The 20,077-nt window shown below is 38.7% G+C and overlaps 1 protein-coding gene across 13 annotated transcripts in view; it reads left to right on the top strand.

Annotated features, from left to right (window-relative positions):
• Window positions 1-20,077, top strand: part of PIEZO2 (piezo type mechanosensitive ion channel component 2) — a 273,894-nt gene that overhangs the window by 241,429 nt on the left and 12,388 nt on the right. For 10 of the 13 annotated variants that reach the window (XR_014942627.1, XM_085537509.1, XM_032442626.2 and 7 more), the window contains 11 exons: window positions 3,870-4,045; window positions 9,667-9,834; window positions 11,851-12,243; window positions 12,929-13,187; window positions 13,685-13,867; window positions 14,054-14,306; window positions 15,024-15,156; window positions 15,598-15,745; window positions 15,855-16,069; window positions 17,307-17,465; window positions 18,721-18,868. Coding sequence is in view for 12 of the 13 variants with exons in the window: in XM_085537509.1 (XP_085393635.1) it covers window positions 3,870-4,045; window positions 9,667-9,834; window positions 11,851-12,243; window positions 12,929-13,187; window positions 13,685-13,867; window positions 14,054-14,306; window positions 15,024-15,156; window positions 15,598-15,745; window positions 15,855-16,069; window positions 17,307-17,465; window positions 18,721-18,868 (2,235 nt within the window). In the remaining variant the exon portion in view is untranslated. The remainder of the gene's footprint in view (window positions 1-3,869; window positions 4,046-9,666; window positions 9,835-11,850; window positions 12,244-12,928; window positions 13,188-13,684; window positions 13,868-14,053; window positions 14,307-15,023; window positions 15,157-15,597; window positions 15,746-15,854; window positions 16,070-17,306; window positions 17,466-18,720; window positions 18,869-20,077) is intronic. The other 3 variants (XM_015855375.3, XM_085537513.1, XM_085537512.1) reach the window with 1 other exon arrangement.

The following is a 20,077-nucleotide window of genomic DNA, read 5'->3' as shown; positions in this document are numbered from 1 at the left end:
ATTTCCAGCCCAGTGAAAAATCAAAGATTGTCTTTTCAGGTCAACCATGTTAAAGAGAATAATTGTAAAAACATCGCTTAAATGCACATTTAAAAAATATACCAGGAGTCTTCTACTGCTTGTTATTTTATTAATATTTAAATAATAAATCACTTGATTTATTACCTGCATGCAAAGCAAATGTCTGGAAAAATAATTATTTAAAAGGTTGATATAAGATTTGGCTGAAAGTGTCCTGCGATAAAGTCTGGTTTTGAGGAGGCATGATAGATTCAAGTAGAAAGGAGCAAGCATGGCATTTTAAACAGCTCAGAAACTACCTCAGACTTCATATTTCATGCTTTTTGTGGGCCACGTTGCCTTGGAAATGACTGACAACCTGCAAGCATAATTTTCTTCATTCACAGTGAAGATATGTGGTCCCCCAAAGACTATTTATATATTAGTAAAACTCATTATTATCAAAGATAAACATTAACAGTGTAGCTAGAAATGTGTACGGATCTTCAAAATGCAAGTAGGTATTACCCTGCAGTAGTTTTAAGCTCTCATTTTAAGTTCAGATATTTTTACTTATGTCACTAGCTACCCAACTATTGCTGGAAACTTGGCATAGAAGTCTCATTTTTAGTTCTTTTCAGTTCTTAGAAGCTGCAGACGATCTCAGACTTCAATAGCTCAAAAGCATCATAAGCACATTAGAATCTTTGACCATAATAAAGCCCTGTCCTGGCTACCCACAGTCAGTGCCTGCTGGCACGATAAGCAGGCTGCCTGTGACCCCAGGAAGTTCAAGAAACAGGCTTTCCTGGTCAGCAGAAAACCTGTACTGTCTGTCATAAAATACAGAGCTAAGAAGAGATGGCTGCTTCAGTGTTAATGCATATTTATGATTATTTTCCCCAAGATGTCTAGTGTTAGGTAGAAAAGAGAAAGAAGGAGAAAAAAAGGAAGGAAGGAAGGAAGGAAGGAAGGAAGGAAGGAAGGAAGGAAGGAAGGAAGGAAGGAAGGAAGGAAGGAAGGAAGGAAGGAAGGAAGGAAGGAAGGAAGGAAGGAAGGAAGGAAGGAAGGAAGGAAGGAAGGAAGGAAGGAAGGAAGGAAGGAAGGAAGGAAGGAAGGAAGGAAGGAAGGAAGGAAGGAAGGAAGGAAGGAAGGAAGGAAGGAAGGAAGGAAGGAAGGAAGGGAGGGAGGGAGGGAGGGAGGGAGGGAGGGAGGGAGGGAGGGAGGGAGGGAGGGAGGGAGGGAGGGAGGGAGGGAGGGAGGGAGGGAGGGAGGGAGGGAGGGAGGGAGGGAGGGAGGGAGGGAGGGAGGGAGGGAGGGAGGGAGGGAGGGAGGGAGGGAGGAAGGGAGGAAGGGAGGAAGGGAGGAAGGGAGGAAGGGAGGAAGGGAGGAGGGGAGGAAGGGAGGGAGGAAAAGGAGGGAAGGAAGGAAACAACAAACAGACATGGCATACTTAGTGTAAACCTTTCTCTTCTCTAGCAATTGTGCCAGTATGTAGCAATGAATAGTCTCGAACCAGAGATTATACCTGGACCATTATGGTTAATAGTAGCAAAGAATCTACATTCTTGGAGTTAGGCTTTTTAATCAGCTTTCTACTGTTGGCTTCCAGAAGATCCTACAATAAAGCTGTACTGTGATTCCATACTGTGTGGACTTCCTCTTGTTCATTTTAAACTTACTTCCTCATCATTTTGGGATCTCCTGTAGAAAAGAGTTGTCTTCTTCTTACTTTACCTCTACTCCTCCTAAATCTCCATAGAATCCTCTCCTGTCATTCTCTTCTAAGTTACGAAGTCCTGTTCTCTTTAGCATCTCTTTGCATGGCACGAATCATCTTTATTGTCCTTCTTTGTAGTATATCCAGATTTAATATGGCCTTATTAAGGCTGGACAACCTGAATTATATACACTTTTAAGGTAATGGTGAGCCACAAATTTGAACAGAAGTGTATTTTCCTTTACTATTAAGATCTAAGAGTTGTGTTTCAATGTTTAGTTAATTGACTAACGATTTTCAGGGGCAATACACTCAGATTCCAAGATCTTTGAGACAGACAGAATTGGGCATAAAGCCTATCATTATCTAAGCTGTTTTTCCCATTACACTTCTTTGCCTTCATTAGCAAAAAAATTTCATTTACTGTTTTTTACCAAGGTACTTAGTTTTATGAAGTACTTCAATACTGCTTCAGTCAACTTTACATCTGAACATCCTAAATATTTTCTTTGTTCATCTAGAAATTTTATCACCTCACTATTTTCCTCCTTACACAGATGCTAGAACTCCTTGAAGGACCAGCTGATTACCTCTCTGTACAAAAAAAAGATAACATTTTGGTTTCCCTAGTGTTTTACTGAGGGATAAGTACAAGTGATATAGTTTCCTTTATTTCATGGCTGCTTAATTTATTATAAGTGCCACTTGGGATCACTCCTGATGCCATCAATCTTCAGATCAGTATCAACTTCTCTGTCTCTGTCAATTAGATCATTTCAGCTGTTGTTTCCCGCAGAGCTCTTTGGTAAGCACAATCCAGTCAGTGTTTTGTTCTCAGTCTGATATTTTATAAAATAATCACTCCAGCCATTCCATGATTTTCAGGCTATTGACAATGTCAGTGACTTTTTCTGCAATAAAGAGAAATGCAAAAAAAAAAAAGTTATTTTTTTGTCCAGTTGCCAGTCCAGTTACACTTCTTTATGCCTTGATCAATTGTTGATAGCGTGGTTTTACGGCAGATGATTCTTATGACAATACTGGAAATATTTTTATTCGATTATTTTTGATGCTAGGGTTATTCCTCAGGATCTTCTTTTAGTCTAATTTCCTGAAGTTTTACACTTAACTCTACAAAGTTAAAATTGAATCATCATTTCATCAGTTGTGGGGCACTTTTGCTGTCCTAGCACTTGTCCTTTATCAGAGACCTGTAATAAGGATAGTACACTGTAGGTGCTGTAACTTCAAAGGCACACAGATTTATTGCTGCAGAAACAGCAAAGTGTGTACACAGGTTAACCTTATTTAAAAAAAACAAGGTTCTGGTTTTGTTTTAAATTTTTTCTGATGCAACTTCAGATTATGAAAATTTTCAATATGAGACAGTGTCAAGGTCTAGAGTTGAAGTATTAATACTAAAGTAAGAATATTAAAGGAAATAGGATCTATATTTTAGAGTAGATTAATTATTTTGATTGCAAAAAAGTCTTCGCATAAGGTTTATAATATGTCAAGTCAATGACTGTTCAGAACTAACGATCTTTTCTTTCAGTGTATCTTCTGAAGTCTATGCAACTAATAGAGTTGGATGTGTTTCTGTCAGGAAAAATAAATGAATAAATAAATAAATTAATAAATAAATAAGCTATAAAATTGTCAGTTTTATTCTTATTGCAAGTCTTAGCATTCTGACATTATAGCAGTACCTTAGCCAGAAAGACTTGATTCTTTGCCCAGCCTTGGGTTGACAGTTAATAAAACCACCCTTTTATGATCTTGAAGTCACGTAACAGGAGTAAATAGCTTCCATCGTCTATGTGATTTTTCCTGTTTTTCAAATGTATCCATACTTCATGAGCAAATTCTTATTTTGGGACACAAAAGAAGGTCTAGGTCATTTTACACAGGACCTGTTTCATTTGTTTCTGTTTTAAAAATTTGCTACTGGCTGCTAATAAGATCTATGATTGTTCTTGGATTTGGTGAAGCTGTCTAAATGATCTGCCTCAAATCTGCTGAAGCCTTATGTACAGGTTTCAGTCCATACCTCATTTTCACACTAAGTGATCTGCACTGCACCTAACTAGGCTTTTTGATGAATGTACCTCCCCTTGCCATGTACTTCTACCTCTTTTCTCTTTCACAGGGAAACGTTCCTACCCGGGAGAGCATCCATATGTATTACCAGAACCATATGATGAAACTTTCTAAGGAGTCAGGACTGGACTCAATTGACAAAAATCCTGGGCAAGCTTCTGGTTTGCAGACATCTGAAAGAATGGATAGTTTAGATTCAGCAGCTTCTCGAGACAGTATCTCCAGGTATTCAACTATTTCTGTTTTTTGAAAAATTGGGGGATTGTGCAATGGATATACTTTTAGGTAATGTTTTAGTATCGTGAACTTTCCAGTAAGTGTTGAACACTTCTTTTGATTGATCCATGATGTTTGAATAATGACAATTCTTCTGTGTGTTACTGCTCCTTTACACTGGTGCACTCACCTTTAAGCAGACGAGTTAAGTCCTTTTCCACTGCACCATTGCTTTCTGTGGTTTTTACACTCACCACTCCCATAGAATTAGGAGTCATTGACAGGTCTTCTGATCTTGTCAAAAGTAATGGAAAATAAGAGACTGCTGAGTATGAGTATGATTATGGAATATTATGTTAGGAATTCAGGCTTGGAGTTTGGAGCACCGTCATTCATTATGAATATTTTGCCTTTGGAAAAAAGATTATTTTCTGTTACACACAAGGTAAAAAAAAAAAAAAACAAAAAAACTTTGAATTGAGAGAAATTAGAGGTTTGAAGGAACAAAATCCTTTTCTCACACCCACAGACCATCTGGGGAGCCTGATTTCCTAAGATTATGACTATAGTCCAGCAGAACAACAGTTTGTACATCAAACAAATATACTTGCTTATGAAATCCACCTTCCTCATTCTTTTCTGTAGATGGATATTGTCGAGTCCCTTTCCAAAACTACTGAGTGTACTGAGTGCCCCTGCTGCTCCATGCTCTCAGGGGCACACATGTTCATTTCCTTCCCTTACAGAGGCAGCCTGTTCCCACTGTGTCCCTGCTGTTCTTGACTCTTAAGAGACTGCAGACATTGTGCAACAACATCTTGAGGGGTAGAAAGGAAGGCTTTGGAAATGAAGCCATTTCATAATCCATTGCATTCTGCTCTGTCCTGTCTGTCTCTGAAGTGTAGCAGTGTCACATCTTCTTTTATGTACCCTACGGATTAAGAAGCTTCTGTGTACAGTAATGTATGCTCAGCTTTCACTAATGACATATGGGTACATGTTAGCAGACTAAAAATAATGAGGGCTTACGTTCCTTTCTGATGTTATTGAAAAGTAAGTGTAAGAGAGTGCCTGTGAGTACTATGCTTCAACAAAATATTCACAAATTGCTCCCCATGGTGCACACTGGCCTTTGAGAGGTTCACTCCAGGAAAAACATCAAATCCTAGCAAATCTTTTTTGGTGGCTAGCTACCCAACCAAGCAACACCTTTGTGTTTTGTCTCAAAGTTTTATTGGAGTCAGATTACATGAGAAAAATGTAAAGCCAAATTCTATTACCAGCTCACTTGGAGTCAGTTGGATATCTGGAGGGCAGAATTTAACTCCACAAAGTTCAGTCTCGATTAAATAAGGAATACTAATAGCCATCCTGTTTTCATTACATAGGTCTTGGTCACACTGTTTTCTATAGGTAGAAGAAGCTAAGATTACCATATAGCAGTGTTAGCAAGAAATTTAACTAGAAGCGAAGAGACCCCAATTCCAAAATAAATTATAATCAAGAAGGACAAATCTTGCTGTTTTTCATTCAATGAAATGGTATCCAGTCTTGAGATCCAGTTATTTTATTTATTTATTTTCAGGATGATCATTTATTTGTCAACACGCTTTGAGCATGCTTCCAAATTTAATACTCAGGCAATTCAGTGATTCTGTGGAGCTGCTATGCAACAGAAGTTTAAGCAAATACAGCAGATGTTGCAAACGTGTTGCTGTCATTTCTGTTTTCCCAGGAGATATCACAGAAACTATTAACACTGGAATAGCAAAAGCAGTGTTGTGACTGATTTCTCTTATCTTGAATTCTCTTTCTGGTTATGTTTTGCTCTATCTGTACCTGCAGATAGTCCACATCTGCTGTAATATTAATGACCAGTAATTAGAGAAAGCAAAAAATGTGTCTGTTAATTAAATGATTGTGCCATCTGTTTATTAGGGCACCTTTGCATGTTCCTTCCTGGAATTACAAAATAGTTTATAAGCTTGTTTAGAAATGTGAAGTGTTTTAAACTTCATTTAAGTTTATCAAGTGAAATATTTTTTGGAATTGTCCAAATAATAGAAGAGGACGTTTTGCATTTCAAATTAATAATTTCCACTAAAGCATCCCTGTGATCTCTGATCCAGGATTGCAGTGGAAAAGCATTAGGAGGAGGCAGATGGTTTCTAGACACTATTCTGATTATCCATTGGTTGCCCTACACAAGATTCTGCTGTAGATATTAGAGGTCTGAGTAATATGGGCAAGTTTGGAAATAAAACTTGACTTCAAAAGCGGAAAAGCTTTTCTGTTATAATAACACATGTTCTTTATGACCAGAATTGCTGTAGGTATGCCTTCAGTGCTCTGAAAAGTGGATTCTAAAGGGTAATTTACAGGGATAATAATTCACCTGATCCGTTGCAGGAGCTGCGAGTTTCTTATAAAGTTCAAAGCTGATTTTTCCAAGTCTTATTCAGGGATGTTGTTCCTATACTACATATATCTCTAAAAGGAGTTTTGCAGATTATCTTCTGTGGGATTTTCTCTTAAACTAGAGGGCACTTCGCTCTGATTTATCCACAGTCATTTTACTGTATACTAGCTGAAGATTTGGTGATGTGTTTATAATAGGATTGTTTGCTTTCTTTTTATATATAGTTTCATGTGATCTGCAGGCAAAGTGCAATGTTTGTATGGGACAGGAGAAGAAGATACTGATGCTATTTTTTAAAAAGCTCTGAATAGCACCAACAGAAGAGACTGAGAGCTAGCATGGCAGAGCCTTGACTGACAAGCTGCTTCTTAGGTTAAATCGCTTGCAGATTTCATGATCTACAGTCATGAAATAGAAGGCAGAAGCAGAGCCAAGGTCAGATTTCAGGATGTCCAGTTTTATACTTGTCTCAGTTTATATTCATTTCTATTTCTTAACAAATAACTTCTGCATTTGTCAACTCTGGATGTGTGTAGGCCCTTGTGGGGGCTAAATGTGAGACCCCTTGTGTGGTTGGGGTGTTATTGGACCCCATTTTTTGTCTGTGCTTCCCTTACCACATGAGAAAGAAGGGCATGGAGGAAAGAGTACTGGAGAATTTTCCTTGTGAGGCAGAAGAAACTATGACAGGAGAGTATCGTTTTGGGTCTGGACCTAGTGTTTGGGTCCTTTGTTGGCAGGTGTAGGAAGCAGATTTGCTCATAAAGGTAATGCCAGTCAGTAACTAACATGGAATAAGAAAGAAAAAATGTATAGGTATATCTCTTAACTACTAAACTCTCTGGGAAGGATAAATTTAACAGAAGGGAAGTCATAAAGTGGATTTCACACTCACACAGGATAAAAGCATCTCTGCTATTTATATCCCCATTTGAAATCGATACACGATAAACTCTATATAAAATGCTTGAGCTCAGTCAGGACTTTTAATGAACCTTCAATTTTAAATTCCTATTTGTTAAATGATTTCAAGAAGCAAAGAATTTTCAGGGTCTCTAATTTAATGAATTTGAAAAGTCACTCAGGAAGATCAGTCTCTACAACTACCTGAAAGGAGGTTGTGGTGAGGTGGGGTTTGGCCTCTTTTCCCATGTAACTGGTGATAGGACTGGAGGGAATGGTTCAAGTTGCAGCAGGGGAGATTCAGGTTGGATGAAGGGACCCAAGTTGGATCTCACTTGTTATGAAGGACAGATGAAACATGTTCTATTGTAAATATATGATTGAATACAAGCCACTTTTGATTTCAATAGCTGCTCTGCTTCAGGTGCTTGGAAAGTTCCAGACAGACTGTGTTTTCTTTTAAAATAACTAGGAAGAGGTGTTGCTTTTTAAAATAATAAACTCAACCTTTGAGATGTAAAATGACATGTGGATAATACTGTAGCGCACAGGCATAAAGGCAGTCTACAAAAGTAAATTATCTACCTTCTCCCATCTTCCTATACTCTAGCACCAAAACGTTAGTGATAGTACATCCTGGCGGCAACACTCACGCCCTATGTAATAGAAAGTTCCCAATGACTTTCATTCTTCTGAATCAGGCTTCCATTATGTATCTCCCATTCCCATATAAGCAGCCCCACCAAAATGCTGTGCCATGCAGACAGTCCTGCAGGTTTAGTCTGGAGGACACTTGTGTGCGTTTGTTTACACAACACATAATAAAGTGCTTTGTAAAGGGTCTCAGCCAAATGAAATGACAGGACAGGCATGTCTCTGCCGTTAGTATTTACTTTAATAAAAGGTTTTGAAGTACTTTTGGCGTCTTGGTGGTATTATTTCTTCAGTCTAGGAGCAAAGTATTCTTTTACCTCTGTCCTCTCTGTCAAAGACCATCAGGGTATGTAGGCTTAAGAATAAGTACTTCTTTGCTGCACATATTTAGCCTTTTCCCTCCTTTTGCTTTAGTGTAACAGTGGCAAACAGTCAGTTTTTGCCAGAAATTTTCTCTTTATTTCAAGCTAGCAAGACAAAAGTTACACAAAAAAATGCCATTGTACTTCCCTTGTGACCTCTCTCCCCATACTTTGTGCTTTGGACATGTTGTTTGCCAGAGAAGCAAATCCCCAACTGCTGTTGCTCAGATGCGCAGATGGAACCAAAAGAAAGTTGGAAAGTATGATGTAAATCCTACACTTTGGGATCCTTTCTTCTCTCATTAGTTCTGACATTAACGTAGGTGACTGCATGTGTTAAAACACCAGGTCCCTCAACTTACATCATAGACAAAGATTTCAAAGATTTTTACAGGATAAATAATTATTTTACCTACCATATGTCATTAATGTGTATGCTTCTCTCCTATTGCTATATTATATGCTTGTATTTAAATATGTACTTTCTTCCTCATAACTCATCCAGTTCTTCTTTCCTGTAGTAACACATAAATGCTCAGTGTATGGTGTGTGTCTCTGGTGTCCCATTGTATTTGATAAATGAAAGGAGATAAGGGTTTATCGTATCCTTTCAAGATGGACATGTTTCTCATTTTAAAACAGTTTTGTGTTTGAAATAAATGAGATCTTCTGGAAAGAATCACCATGGCTTACTACTAAATATCAAAATGCAAGCTATCCCATGCAGAGCAGGTTATATTTGGCATGCATCTGCTGGCTAAGTAGCATATCCGGTCTGGCTCTTCGGTTTGGAAAGAGGATTAGCCAATATCTGACAGCTATTTTTCTATTTGTGGAGTATAAGCTTATTACCTTTTAAGAGCTCTTATAGGAAATTGGCTTGTACCTATCTAAAAAGCTTCAGTATAGCATATCATTAATAAAAAATAGTTTGTACAGAGGAAATCACTTCCCAAACCATTTGGGGGGAGTTTGGAAATTCTAGGGGAGAAATGGAGAAAATAAATCTGTGGTAGGATGTTTATAAATAAGTAGGTGCACCCTGAAACCACGTGCTATTACATGTTGGTTTCATGTCTCTTTGAACAGTTAATAGCTGGGTGTTTGCCTTCTGTAGCCCTTTTATGAATATGACCTTTTTTACATGATGACTATACAAATCCTTATCTTCTCTCTGAACTTTTGTCTCTGTGTCTGTGTTTTGCTGCATGGCGAGCACATTCATTTACTGAACTGTGTATAGTAATGTCTTTTGTATTTAACACTGTCTTTATAACTGTTTGCGCTGCTAGCTGCTACACTGAAGCAACCATGCTGTTCTCAAGGCAGTCAACCCTTGATGATTTAGATGGACCAGACACTGTTCCTAAAACAAGTGAGCGCGCTCGACCTAGGCTTCGTAAAATGCAGAGCATGGATATGTCCTCCTCATCAGCTGACAGTGGCAGTATAGTGTCAAGGTGCTTAACTCATGCATGCTTCATTCACTCCTTTATCCATACCATTATACTTACTGCAGTGTATATAAATGTGCATTTGCAGATATGTGGTGTACAGAGTGGTTTGCATGGTTAATGGAAGCTTAACTGCTTTCTGTGTTATAGCATGATTTTGAGGTTAAAACTGAGCCATAATCTAGGACTCCTTTGTTTCTTCACTTTTTATTCTGTGTTTTAGATTTTCATTCTCTATTCATGTATTTTTAAAAGCCATTCCATTCCATTCAAATGGCTATACAAAATCAGGCCTCTAAGTCTGTACTTACTCAGTAAAAAAAGAGTGTGATTTTCAGAGGTACCAAGTTGATGGCTGTTCCTTTTGAAACTGGAAGCTGGAAGTGAAGTTTCTCAGCTAATCGGTTATCCTAAATATGGGCTTGGGTGTCTAATTTTAGAAACTAAGATAGGCAAGTGTTGGCACTGTTCTTTCAGTTCCTAGTTTGCTCCCACATAGGAAATATTTTTAAATGTTTTGATTTCTTTGCCACTGATTTATAGTCTGCAAGGTGTTGGAATTAATAAAAGGAAAATCGCAATGAAAAGATAGTGAATATTATTAATATCCAGCGGAAGAGAACAGTTCAGAGCCACTCACTCACTCACTTCTTAGCAGGTCAAATTTGGGGATTTATGTGACATTGTGAAATAAAAACAGTGTTTGAACCAGTAATATAAATATGAAATTTGAGGCATATTAGATCATTCTTTTTCAGAATTTTAAGTGCTTATAAATTTTCAGTTGATCAGTTCTGAAGCAATAGGATTTTACTTTTTTCAGCATTTTTAACCAGATTGAGTGCTAACAGGAACATCAAAACACATATCCCAATAATACCATTAGAAATTCTTATTAAAAGTTGTCTCACGTATCCGCAGTAAGTTTGGAAGAAGTGTAAAAGGAAAGAGATGGAACTTTGTTTAGGATTTTGGCAGGAGATGGTAGTGCCAACTGGCTTAGCCAGTGCAGGCTTTTCTTAAAAGATGTTAATTTATGTGAAGTCATGTCCTCATTCATTTCCTCAGAGCTGTGTTAAGTTTGGATTTGCTTCTGTTGAGATACAAGAACATCCAGCTAACAAAAGAGACTATGTTGATGCCTCTTGTCTAACCTTTGGAGATGGGAAAAAAAAAGAAAAAAAAAGAAAAAAAAAAGAGAAAGAGTTGTGTCCTAGGAGAGAGTTGACAAAGTACTTGTGAAGAAAGAATAGAGTAAAAGCAAGGCCAAAAAAATATGTAAAATACGACATTGTCCAGATTCCCATCTGGAGTCATTAAGCTGCATGAATTTTCATCAGCTGCATTGCAGAGCAGAGAGCATTAGGAGAGAAAGTGATTATGGGCTTGAAAAGCTGAAAAAGAAAATAGCCCCATATGGAAGAAAAGCAGGCAGGTAAGGTAAAAAATGAAAACAGTAATGAAGAACATAGGGCAATCTGAAGGTAAGCAAGATACCCTTTTACTGGTACAGCTTTGTACTCTGGATTGTATTTCTCCATGTTTGCAATTTACTTGTTCTTAGAATCAGACATGATGTGAGTTTTCAATTGATTTTCCAGGTGTATACAGAGACCATAGACTTGTTAAAAGCACCATGTTTAGAAGGAAAACGACAGCTGTCTATCATTCACCACCTTGCATGCTTAAATAAATGTAATAGAAGTTCTGATTCTGATCAGAGTGTTTGAACTGCTTTCAGAAAGCTGGTGTAGTTTCTTAATAACAATTTCTCCTTTCCTGGTGAGGAAAGAGAGGGAGTCACAGTGGGTTCATTGGCATGCCTTTCAGAGGTAAATGGACCCAGAGGGTCCATCTGTGTAAGAAGAGAGTGTATTGTTTTCTTTTGAATGATGTGAACTTTGAGGGCCTGGGAATGCAGTGGTGTTGCTCAGGTGTATGCATAAAGGTACAAGTAAGAAATGTTGTTTGGTGAAGGGCCTCATAAAACTCAGTTCTCTCTCTTCATCCTGCCCCTGACAGCGAGCCTACACAGGTCACCATGCTCTATTCTCGTCAGGGGACAACAGAAACCATTGAGGAGGTAGAAGGAGAGCATGAAGAGGAAGGAGCTCATTCTACTTCAAGGCAGGATGAAGAAGAGGTGGAAGATTATAGTCTGGGTTCAGAAGGAGCTGCATATACTCCTGACACTGATGCGCCATTGTACTCCACTGTGGACAGCAATGCAGAAGCACCACCTTCCTATAGCAAAGCTGTCAGCTTTGAGCATCTTCCTTTTGGCTCTCCAGATGACTCAGCTGGAAAGAGTCTCATGATGGTGAGCCCAGATGACAGTCGGACAGACAGACTTAATGATGCAATTCTCCCTCCATTGACGCACGAGCTAACAGCTAGTGAACTGCTTCTCAACAAGTAAGGACCTTGGAGTGGGTGACATTTTTTGGTCCAATTTTTTGAGGTTTTGACTTTTTCCTTTTTTTTTTCTCTCAACGCAAGCCAATATTGTTGATACAGACCTTGTGCTAAGTTTGATTCAAAGGAAGAAGCTCATTTCCTGTGCAGTTGTTCTAATTACAGATTTCTAAAATGATTCAAATCCATGTTGGAAAAATTCTATGCTTTCTCCCCAGATACCATAGCTAATTGTTTCAATTAGCATCAGATTTCTGTACTCTAATAGTAATGGGGTCAAGTGCTTTTCTAAACATTCCTTGTGAACAGGATAGGGCTTCTCTTCTGCAGACAGCTGTGATTTCAAATAAGCTTCTTCCAGGGCTATCTGGGAAAATGTTTCTCTTTTAATTTTGGATTACTATTAAGAAAACTCTGACCTTTGACAGAGTATATGTTAAAGTCAGTAGGATATGAGAGCTGTGTACAGAGACCACTTTTCTGAGTGCTTTCCTAAGGGATAAGGATGTTCGCTCTTTGCCCCTCAGGCAACATAGTGAGTAGTGCCAGTGGTCTTAGGTGGTGTCACTGTTCTTCCTCTGCTTTCTGGCCTAACTTAACTGAGGGACAGCTTATATAAAATAAATAGTATCAATTTTAAAAGCAGCTATTGTGAATTTCATTTGCGCTTCTCTGCTGTTCTCAGGATGTTTCACGACGATGAGCTAGAAGAATCAGAGAAATTCTATGTTGGTCAGCCTCGAGTCTTGCTTCTTATTTATGCCCTGTACAATACTCTGGTGGCCCGGTCAGAAATGGTTTGCTATTTTGTGATCATCCTTAACCACATGATCTCTGCCTCTATGATAACGCTGGTGCTGCCCATCCTTATCTTCCTTTGGGCCATGCTGTCTGTCCCTCGACCAAGCAAACGTTTCTGGATGACCGCCATTGTCTATACTGAGGTAGGCTTCTGTTTCTGCAACCCCTGTATGTCAGACACAGAAGTGCTAAGCTGTAAGCTTTGCATGGTCTCTTTACTATTTCTAATGTCTAAGGTCCAGTGGCCCTTGGCCTTTTCTGTTAATTTAAATGTTTGCTAAGTTCTTCCCAATATCTGTGGCATGAGAAGGCCTAGTTTGTGTTTTTCTTCACTGCTGTGGGTAACATCCTTTCTGGTATGTAAAGCAGTTATCGCAAAAAACAGCCTGTTTACAAACAGCTGGTAATCAAGCAGCAGTATACACTGCCTGTGGCATCTCAGGTACCAGTGAGCACCATCTGTTGGTAAATTTAGTCCTTGATGGCATTATGACTCAAGAAACATAAAGTGTTGTTCCTCTGCATTAATGACCGTTTGCTAATCATCTCACAAAGTTGACAAAGTAGTCGTATTTCTCTCTTAATGTTATGAGGCTGCCATGCTTAGAAAACACCCAAAGTGTGTTGTGTTTCTGAACAGGTAGCCATAGTCATCAAGTACTTCTTCCAGTTTGGCTTCTTTCCTTGGAATAAACATGTGGATTACACAAAAGATAAACCTTATCATCCACCCAATATTATTGGGATAGAGAAGAAAGAAGGCTACGTGCACTATGATCTTGTTCAACTCCTTGCTTTATTTTTCCACAGATCCATTTTAAAGGTGAGCTGAGTTCATGTGATTTTTTATTTTGTATTTAATTTTTCAGTCACTTGTGTTATATTTCAGCACCATGAATTTGTTGTGTCCCTGATGAACACTGTGATAAATGCCTGCAATAAACACTGTGGCATAAATACACATAAATAAAGTAAGTACAAATTTGAAGTGCTCTCCTTTTTCCACCAGTGCCATGGATTGTGGGATGAAGATGAGAAAGGGGACAACTCCAGTAATAAAGGAGATACTGATGATGAGCTTTCTCTGCCAGGAGGCAGGAGAGACTCTTCTGGGTCTCTGAAGTCCGTCAATCTTGCAGCATCAGTGGAGTCCATCCATGTCCACTTCCCTGAGCAGCAGACAGCAATCAGGAGGAAGAGCTCCAGCAGTGCATCGCAGCTTTCTCACAGATCCAGCTTCTCCTCACACAGATCTAAGAGAGGTAAACCTTGTGGCATCCTGGGGACTTAAAGAGCAAATGTTCGTTTCCCATAAGATGATACTGCTGAAACCTTGTGCCTTTTGCTGTGGAGAACCCCATAACTACTGAATACTGTTGCTCCTCAGTGAGGAAATTGGATATGAAGCAAAATATCTTTGTGTTTGAACATACTCCAAACCTTCTCAAAGTTCAAATGAAGAGCTGTACTTTGTGATTCACTCTGTTTTTAAAATGACATTATCCAAAAGCTGGGAAAGGAATGTCCAGTATGGCTCAGATCCAGAATTTCTGGTTTAGCATAATCCCCAGCTAGAGGGAATTCAAAGCACATGTATTTTTCATATTTATATTCAATGGAAATTTAAGTGAAGGGAAAAAAAAAAAAATTAGTTAAGGACATTAAAGTGGATTACCTTTCCCATCTTGTGAAAAAGAAAGGCTTGCAGTAGCCTGAATGTGTAGTTCCAGTTGAGATGACTAAGTCAGACCAATCTAGTTTTTGCCTTTATTGCTCTTCTAGAACTTTTAACTGGGTGTTTTCAGGGTTTTAAATATCAGAAATAAATTATCATAAGAATTTATTTCAAAGCATCTTTCTTATAAGGAACTTAGCTATGGGGTAGAATTCTCTGTATCTCCTACCTTCTAATTTTTGCATTTAAACTTTGACTTTGAATTAGCTTCTTTCTCTTCTCTTTCCCTCCCCCTTTTTCTCAGGAAGCACCAGTACAAGAAACAGCAGTCAGAAAGGAAGCAGTGTGCTAAGCATCAAGCAAAAATCTAGGAAAGAACTTCTAATGGAAAAGTTTCGAGAACAAATGATCAAAGCCAAGGCCTTTACAATTAAAAAGTGAGCAGTGTGAGGAGTTGGGTGGGCTTGGAGGGAGGTTCCAAACAGCTGACTAATGGAGTAAAATGTTTTAAAGAGTGAAGGTTACTTCTTCTAATTCAAATGGATGAATGGATATATATTCTATTCATAATGTTGGGACGCATATATATTCTATTCATAATGTTGGGACTTTTGATTTTAGACAAATGAGCAGAGGTTCAAACAGCACTGCAGGGTTGTTCATCTGTCTGATGAAAGGCTTAACATCCTATGTTAACTGAACAAATACTAATACGATGCTTCAGCAGCAAGGGACTGATGTCTGTGAAGTTTGTGAAGGCTGTCAGAGAAGCGTAGAAGTGTATTTTTACAAGCATTACTCATATAACCTCCAGTCACTCTTTTATTCAATGCAAGCCACAGCATTGTTAAATCCCATTGTGGTCATTGTTGTTTTAGGACTCTCCAGGTGTATGTGCCCATCAGACAATTTTTCTACAATCTCATTCATCCAGACTACAGTGCAGTGACTGATGTATATGTGCTGATGTTCCTCGCAGATACAGTGGACTTCATCATCATTGTCTTTGGATTTTGGGCTTTTGGGGTATGTCATAGAGGGCATCTATGTAAATTCTTGGTTGGGAGCCTTGCCATAATTGCTCAGTACCATGTGGTTGTCGTCCACAACCACTCTGTTACATTTTTCTTTTCAGAAACACTCTGCAGCAGCAGATATTACCTCTTCATTATCAGAAGACCAGGTTCCAGAGGCATTTTTGGTGATGGTACTCATTCAGTTTGGTACCATGGTGGTAGACCGAGCACTCTACCTCAAAAAGACTGTCATGGGAAAGGTCATCTTCCAAGTCATCCTTGTTTTTGGGATTCATTTCTGGATGTTCTTTATCTTGCCTGGAGTGACAGAAAGGTATAAACCCTTGTAATCATACAGTATTCATTGAAAACTGATGCTTTACCAAGCTATTTGAATATGAATTTGAGATAGTTTTAGCTAAGCTTTGGAATCATGAACAAATTTCTTCTTGGTCTCATTCCTAAACAGAATGTAAAAGTGCCTTTCCACAGCACTAGTTGTGGCCAATGTAAATTTGAGGAGGAAGGAACTAGATTGTACAAGTATGTAACGAAATATTCTCAACTTAGTTCAAAAACAAAGCAGGTGAGAGAAAACTGGCCTGTAACTGAGTACTCAACTGAGAGAATGTTGGCCACTGATTCAGTTCCCTACTCCCTAGGCTATTTTACATTCTTTATGAGATGATAGTATCTGGATACAAACTAAAGTATTCCTGGGAGCAGTGGTCAGGATTGTATTCCTTCCCCCTTCTACCTGTGTCATGCTTTCCTACCTTTATGCCCTAGTTTCTCAGAAGAAACCTTGCTTTTCTGGCTGAAGACTGATTTAGACAACTTAGCGGAAAAAGTCTCACTCAGAGTAACCTATAACTTCGTGCTCTTTTGGAATGTGTGAAGGTGCACCTTGATAAAGCAGGAGGCTACAAGTTGGAGTAAGGGAAATTCCAGCTAGATACAGTAACAAATCTTTTCACCGGGACAGTAGTCAAACACTGGAGAAAGTTGGAGAGACAGACTGTGAGATCTACATCCTCAGAGATATTTAGAACTGTACTGTTTCAAAGCTTCTGAATGATTGTGTGTAATTAGACCTTATTCAAGCAAGGGTTGATGGAAAAAATGGTATTAAAAGACCATTTTCTTGTATGAGTCCATACCATTGGACGTACATCCATGAATAAAAATAACCATTAATTCTATGTAGTTATTGCTGATGTTAGCTCTATGAAAAGTGAAGAAAAGCGGTGTCAAACCGTGACTTACAGGAAATGTGCCACTGTTGAAACTCATGTGTTGTGTCTAGGCACCTCTAGAGCCCTCACTCTTCTGAGCTGCTGTTCCCATTCTCTTCCCTGTGACCCCGAGGTGACAACAGAAGCTGTTTATAGACTTCCTCATTCGAATTCTTTCAAATACTGTGTCACCAGTGCACTGAGATCAGAGGCCAAAGGCTTTTCACATATTCTCAGGAAAGGGAAGCTGCCAGGAGCTCAAAACATTTCCAGCTAATTTGGTCTTACACAGATATGATGCTCATCATTTTCCTTTATTTGTCTTTTCCGTTACAGGAAATTTAGCCAGAACACTGTTGCCCAGCTCTGGTATTTTGTGAAATGTGTTTATTTTGGCTTATCAGCGTATCAGATACGCTGCGGATATCCAACTCGTGTTCTTGGCAACTTCCTCACAAAAAGTTATAACTATGTGAACCTGTTCTTATTTCAAGGGTAAGTCTAAACCTTCTGCCCTCCTCCAGTCTTCCTTAAAATGAGGACCCAGTTTCAGATGCTGAGACTGTTTCGGACTTTTCCTTATAAGTTGTTGGAAGTGAAACAGTAAATCTCACACAGCATATTCCTCTGTATGTGCCACATGTCCTCTGTAGTTCAGAAAAAACAATTTCAGGAACACAAATGTCAGAAATATCAGTCTCCTACCCTGAAGCTAGAAGTCTGAGTTATCAGTCTGACGTTCAGATACAAAGATAGGGGCTGCGTGCCCTGTTAGACAACAGGTAATGTTATTTGTTCTGCAGTGCTAAAAGGTAATAAGGCATCAAATCCCAAAAGAGATAATTGGAGCAGGCCTACAGACTGTACCTCTGCAGGTGGGAAGGAGGTTAAAGAGATGGGCAGTAACAGGGGAAATCAAATCCCCACTTTGAAAAAAAAGTTTATTTTGTGTGCCTTTTGTAAAGTGCTGCACATCTGAAGTTCTTTAGGATTCAGAATTGTTGGTGCAAGTAACAGACAGCATCAGAATGTGAATGATGTTGCCATTAAGCTAGTTCAAAGCATATATTTATTTCACAGAAAAGCTGGAATACACCCAGCCTTTTCCAAATTTTTTCAGTATGGGCTTGTGTCACTCCAATAGGAAAAGTTGTAGAAAAAAGTTTTCTTCACATGAAGCAGTCTTTATGACCTGGCCAAGCAGAAAAAATGTCGAAGTACTAAAGGATGTACTTTGAAAAGCTGTTATGTGCATGTTGCTTTCCTGTTAGCCCACCTTCTTCTGCTGCTTAATTCTGAGTCAGGAAACTCAATCCTATATGCAGTTGAGGAGTACCCATCTACTATAAGAAAGCTATGCACCACTTGGTGTAAAGAGGTATAAAATGAAGTCCCATCATCATGCAGAAAGGCCATGATCCTCTGTGCTCTCGGAGTAGAGGAATTTGTTTACACAGTAAGTCTGTCTTGTACTGTTGCATAAGTATCTCCTACACAGCTACTGGGTATAATGGTGCCAAAGCATGTTTATGGCCTCACAAGGGATACAAGAGGAATGTGAGCTGCGGCAAAACATCACCTTTAAAATACCAGTACTAGCCACAGTGTCTCATAATATGACTGCATAATTTCCAATTAAACTGCTTTTTAGTATTCATTTTGTTCTCCTTTTTCTGGCATGTATGCTTTCTATGCTTTTTTAATGTGGTTCCTCCATTTTTTACTATCATCTGCTGTGGTCTCCTTTCAGATTCCGCCTGGTTCCATTTTTGACTGAGCTAAGAGCAGTAATGGACTGGGTTTGGACAGATACTACTCTCAGTCTTTCCAGCTGGATCTGTGTGGAAGATATCTATGCTCATATATTCATTCTGAAGTGCTGGCGAGAGTCAGAAAAGGTGGGGAAGATCCATATGAGTTATCCAGGTCTCTTCTCCCATGTGCAGAAATAAAGGAAAGTAATCACAAGTCCCTAAGTAATTTGGAAATCCACCATAAATGCAGATTGTTAGCAGATACACCTGGTGCTCATATTTGGAAATATTCAGACTGTTGGGTTCTTTATGTTAGCTGACAGTCAATGCAAGTGAAATTTCAATTTCCTTTGTGCCTGATTTTTCCGCCATTGAGATGAATTCCGCAAACATGTGGCTGTTAGTTTAATTGCATGCCTGAATTTCAAGGCCAGGAGTGAAAGACTCAGTATTCACATGCTCTCGTTATCCATAACTACTTAAATGAGCAACCCACAGTAAAATTACAGCTCCAAAGAAATGTCATGTCAAGGAAGAGTTCTTGCCTCCATTGGTGTAGGTCTCAGGAATGTTTGTTTCATGTAAGTACAGAGGGAACTTAGCTAGTTCCTTTATTCTGGGAGAGTCCTCACACATCCAAAAGGAATGCAGAAAAACAGATAAATCCACCATTTGTTTGACTAAAATTTTGGTCTCTTAAAATCATTTAAGCTTCAGCTCAAATTAAACTTGCAAATTCTGGATTCCTCATAACCGCTATAAAGATTGCAACCATATGCTTGCTTATTTTGCCAATTTGAAAAAGAAATTAAGCGTTCATTTAAGAGTGACCCAACCAGTCAGAAATTGTCCATCTGCAATGAAACAGCTGTGTTTTTAAGTGTTACTGACGTATTACTACTTTTATTATAATCCCATCTCTTAATTGCTCCTACTTTTCAAGTATGTCAGTTAAATTAACTCAGAAGTGAAGTGGCCATTAATCTCGTAGATAGGCTTTCTCAGTATGAATTACATACATAGTATGAATAGAGCATCAACAGAGGCTTCAGGAGGCTGGAAATAAAAATCCTATTCCACACTGACCATCCATCATACTGCATTTTTTCACTCCGCAACAAAGTAATGCTCTGCATTACATCTAGCATAGAACCTCCAAGTCTAAGCTTGCATGTGTTTGCTAGTGCCATGTAGCAACATAACTACCAACAACTTTATTTGTACTATTCTCTTGTTTAATTATCTCTCTCCTCACATTGAGTGGTATGCTTAAGTTCTTGGCTCTCAGAGTCTCTGAGCTGTTCTGTAGAGCATTAAAGGTACCTGAACTAATCTCATACAGACAAATAATAT

Source organism: Coturnix japonica, chromosome 2 (assembly GCF_054131305.1).
Source record: "Coturnix japonica strain WE chromosome 2, WE-NBRP24, whole genome shotgun sequence".
NCBI lineage: Eukaryota > Metazoa > Chordata > Aves > Galliformes > Phasianidae > Coturnix > Coturnix japonica.
This window is presented reverse-complemented; position numbering and strand designations above follow the sequence as displayed.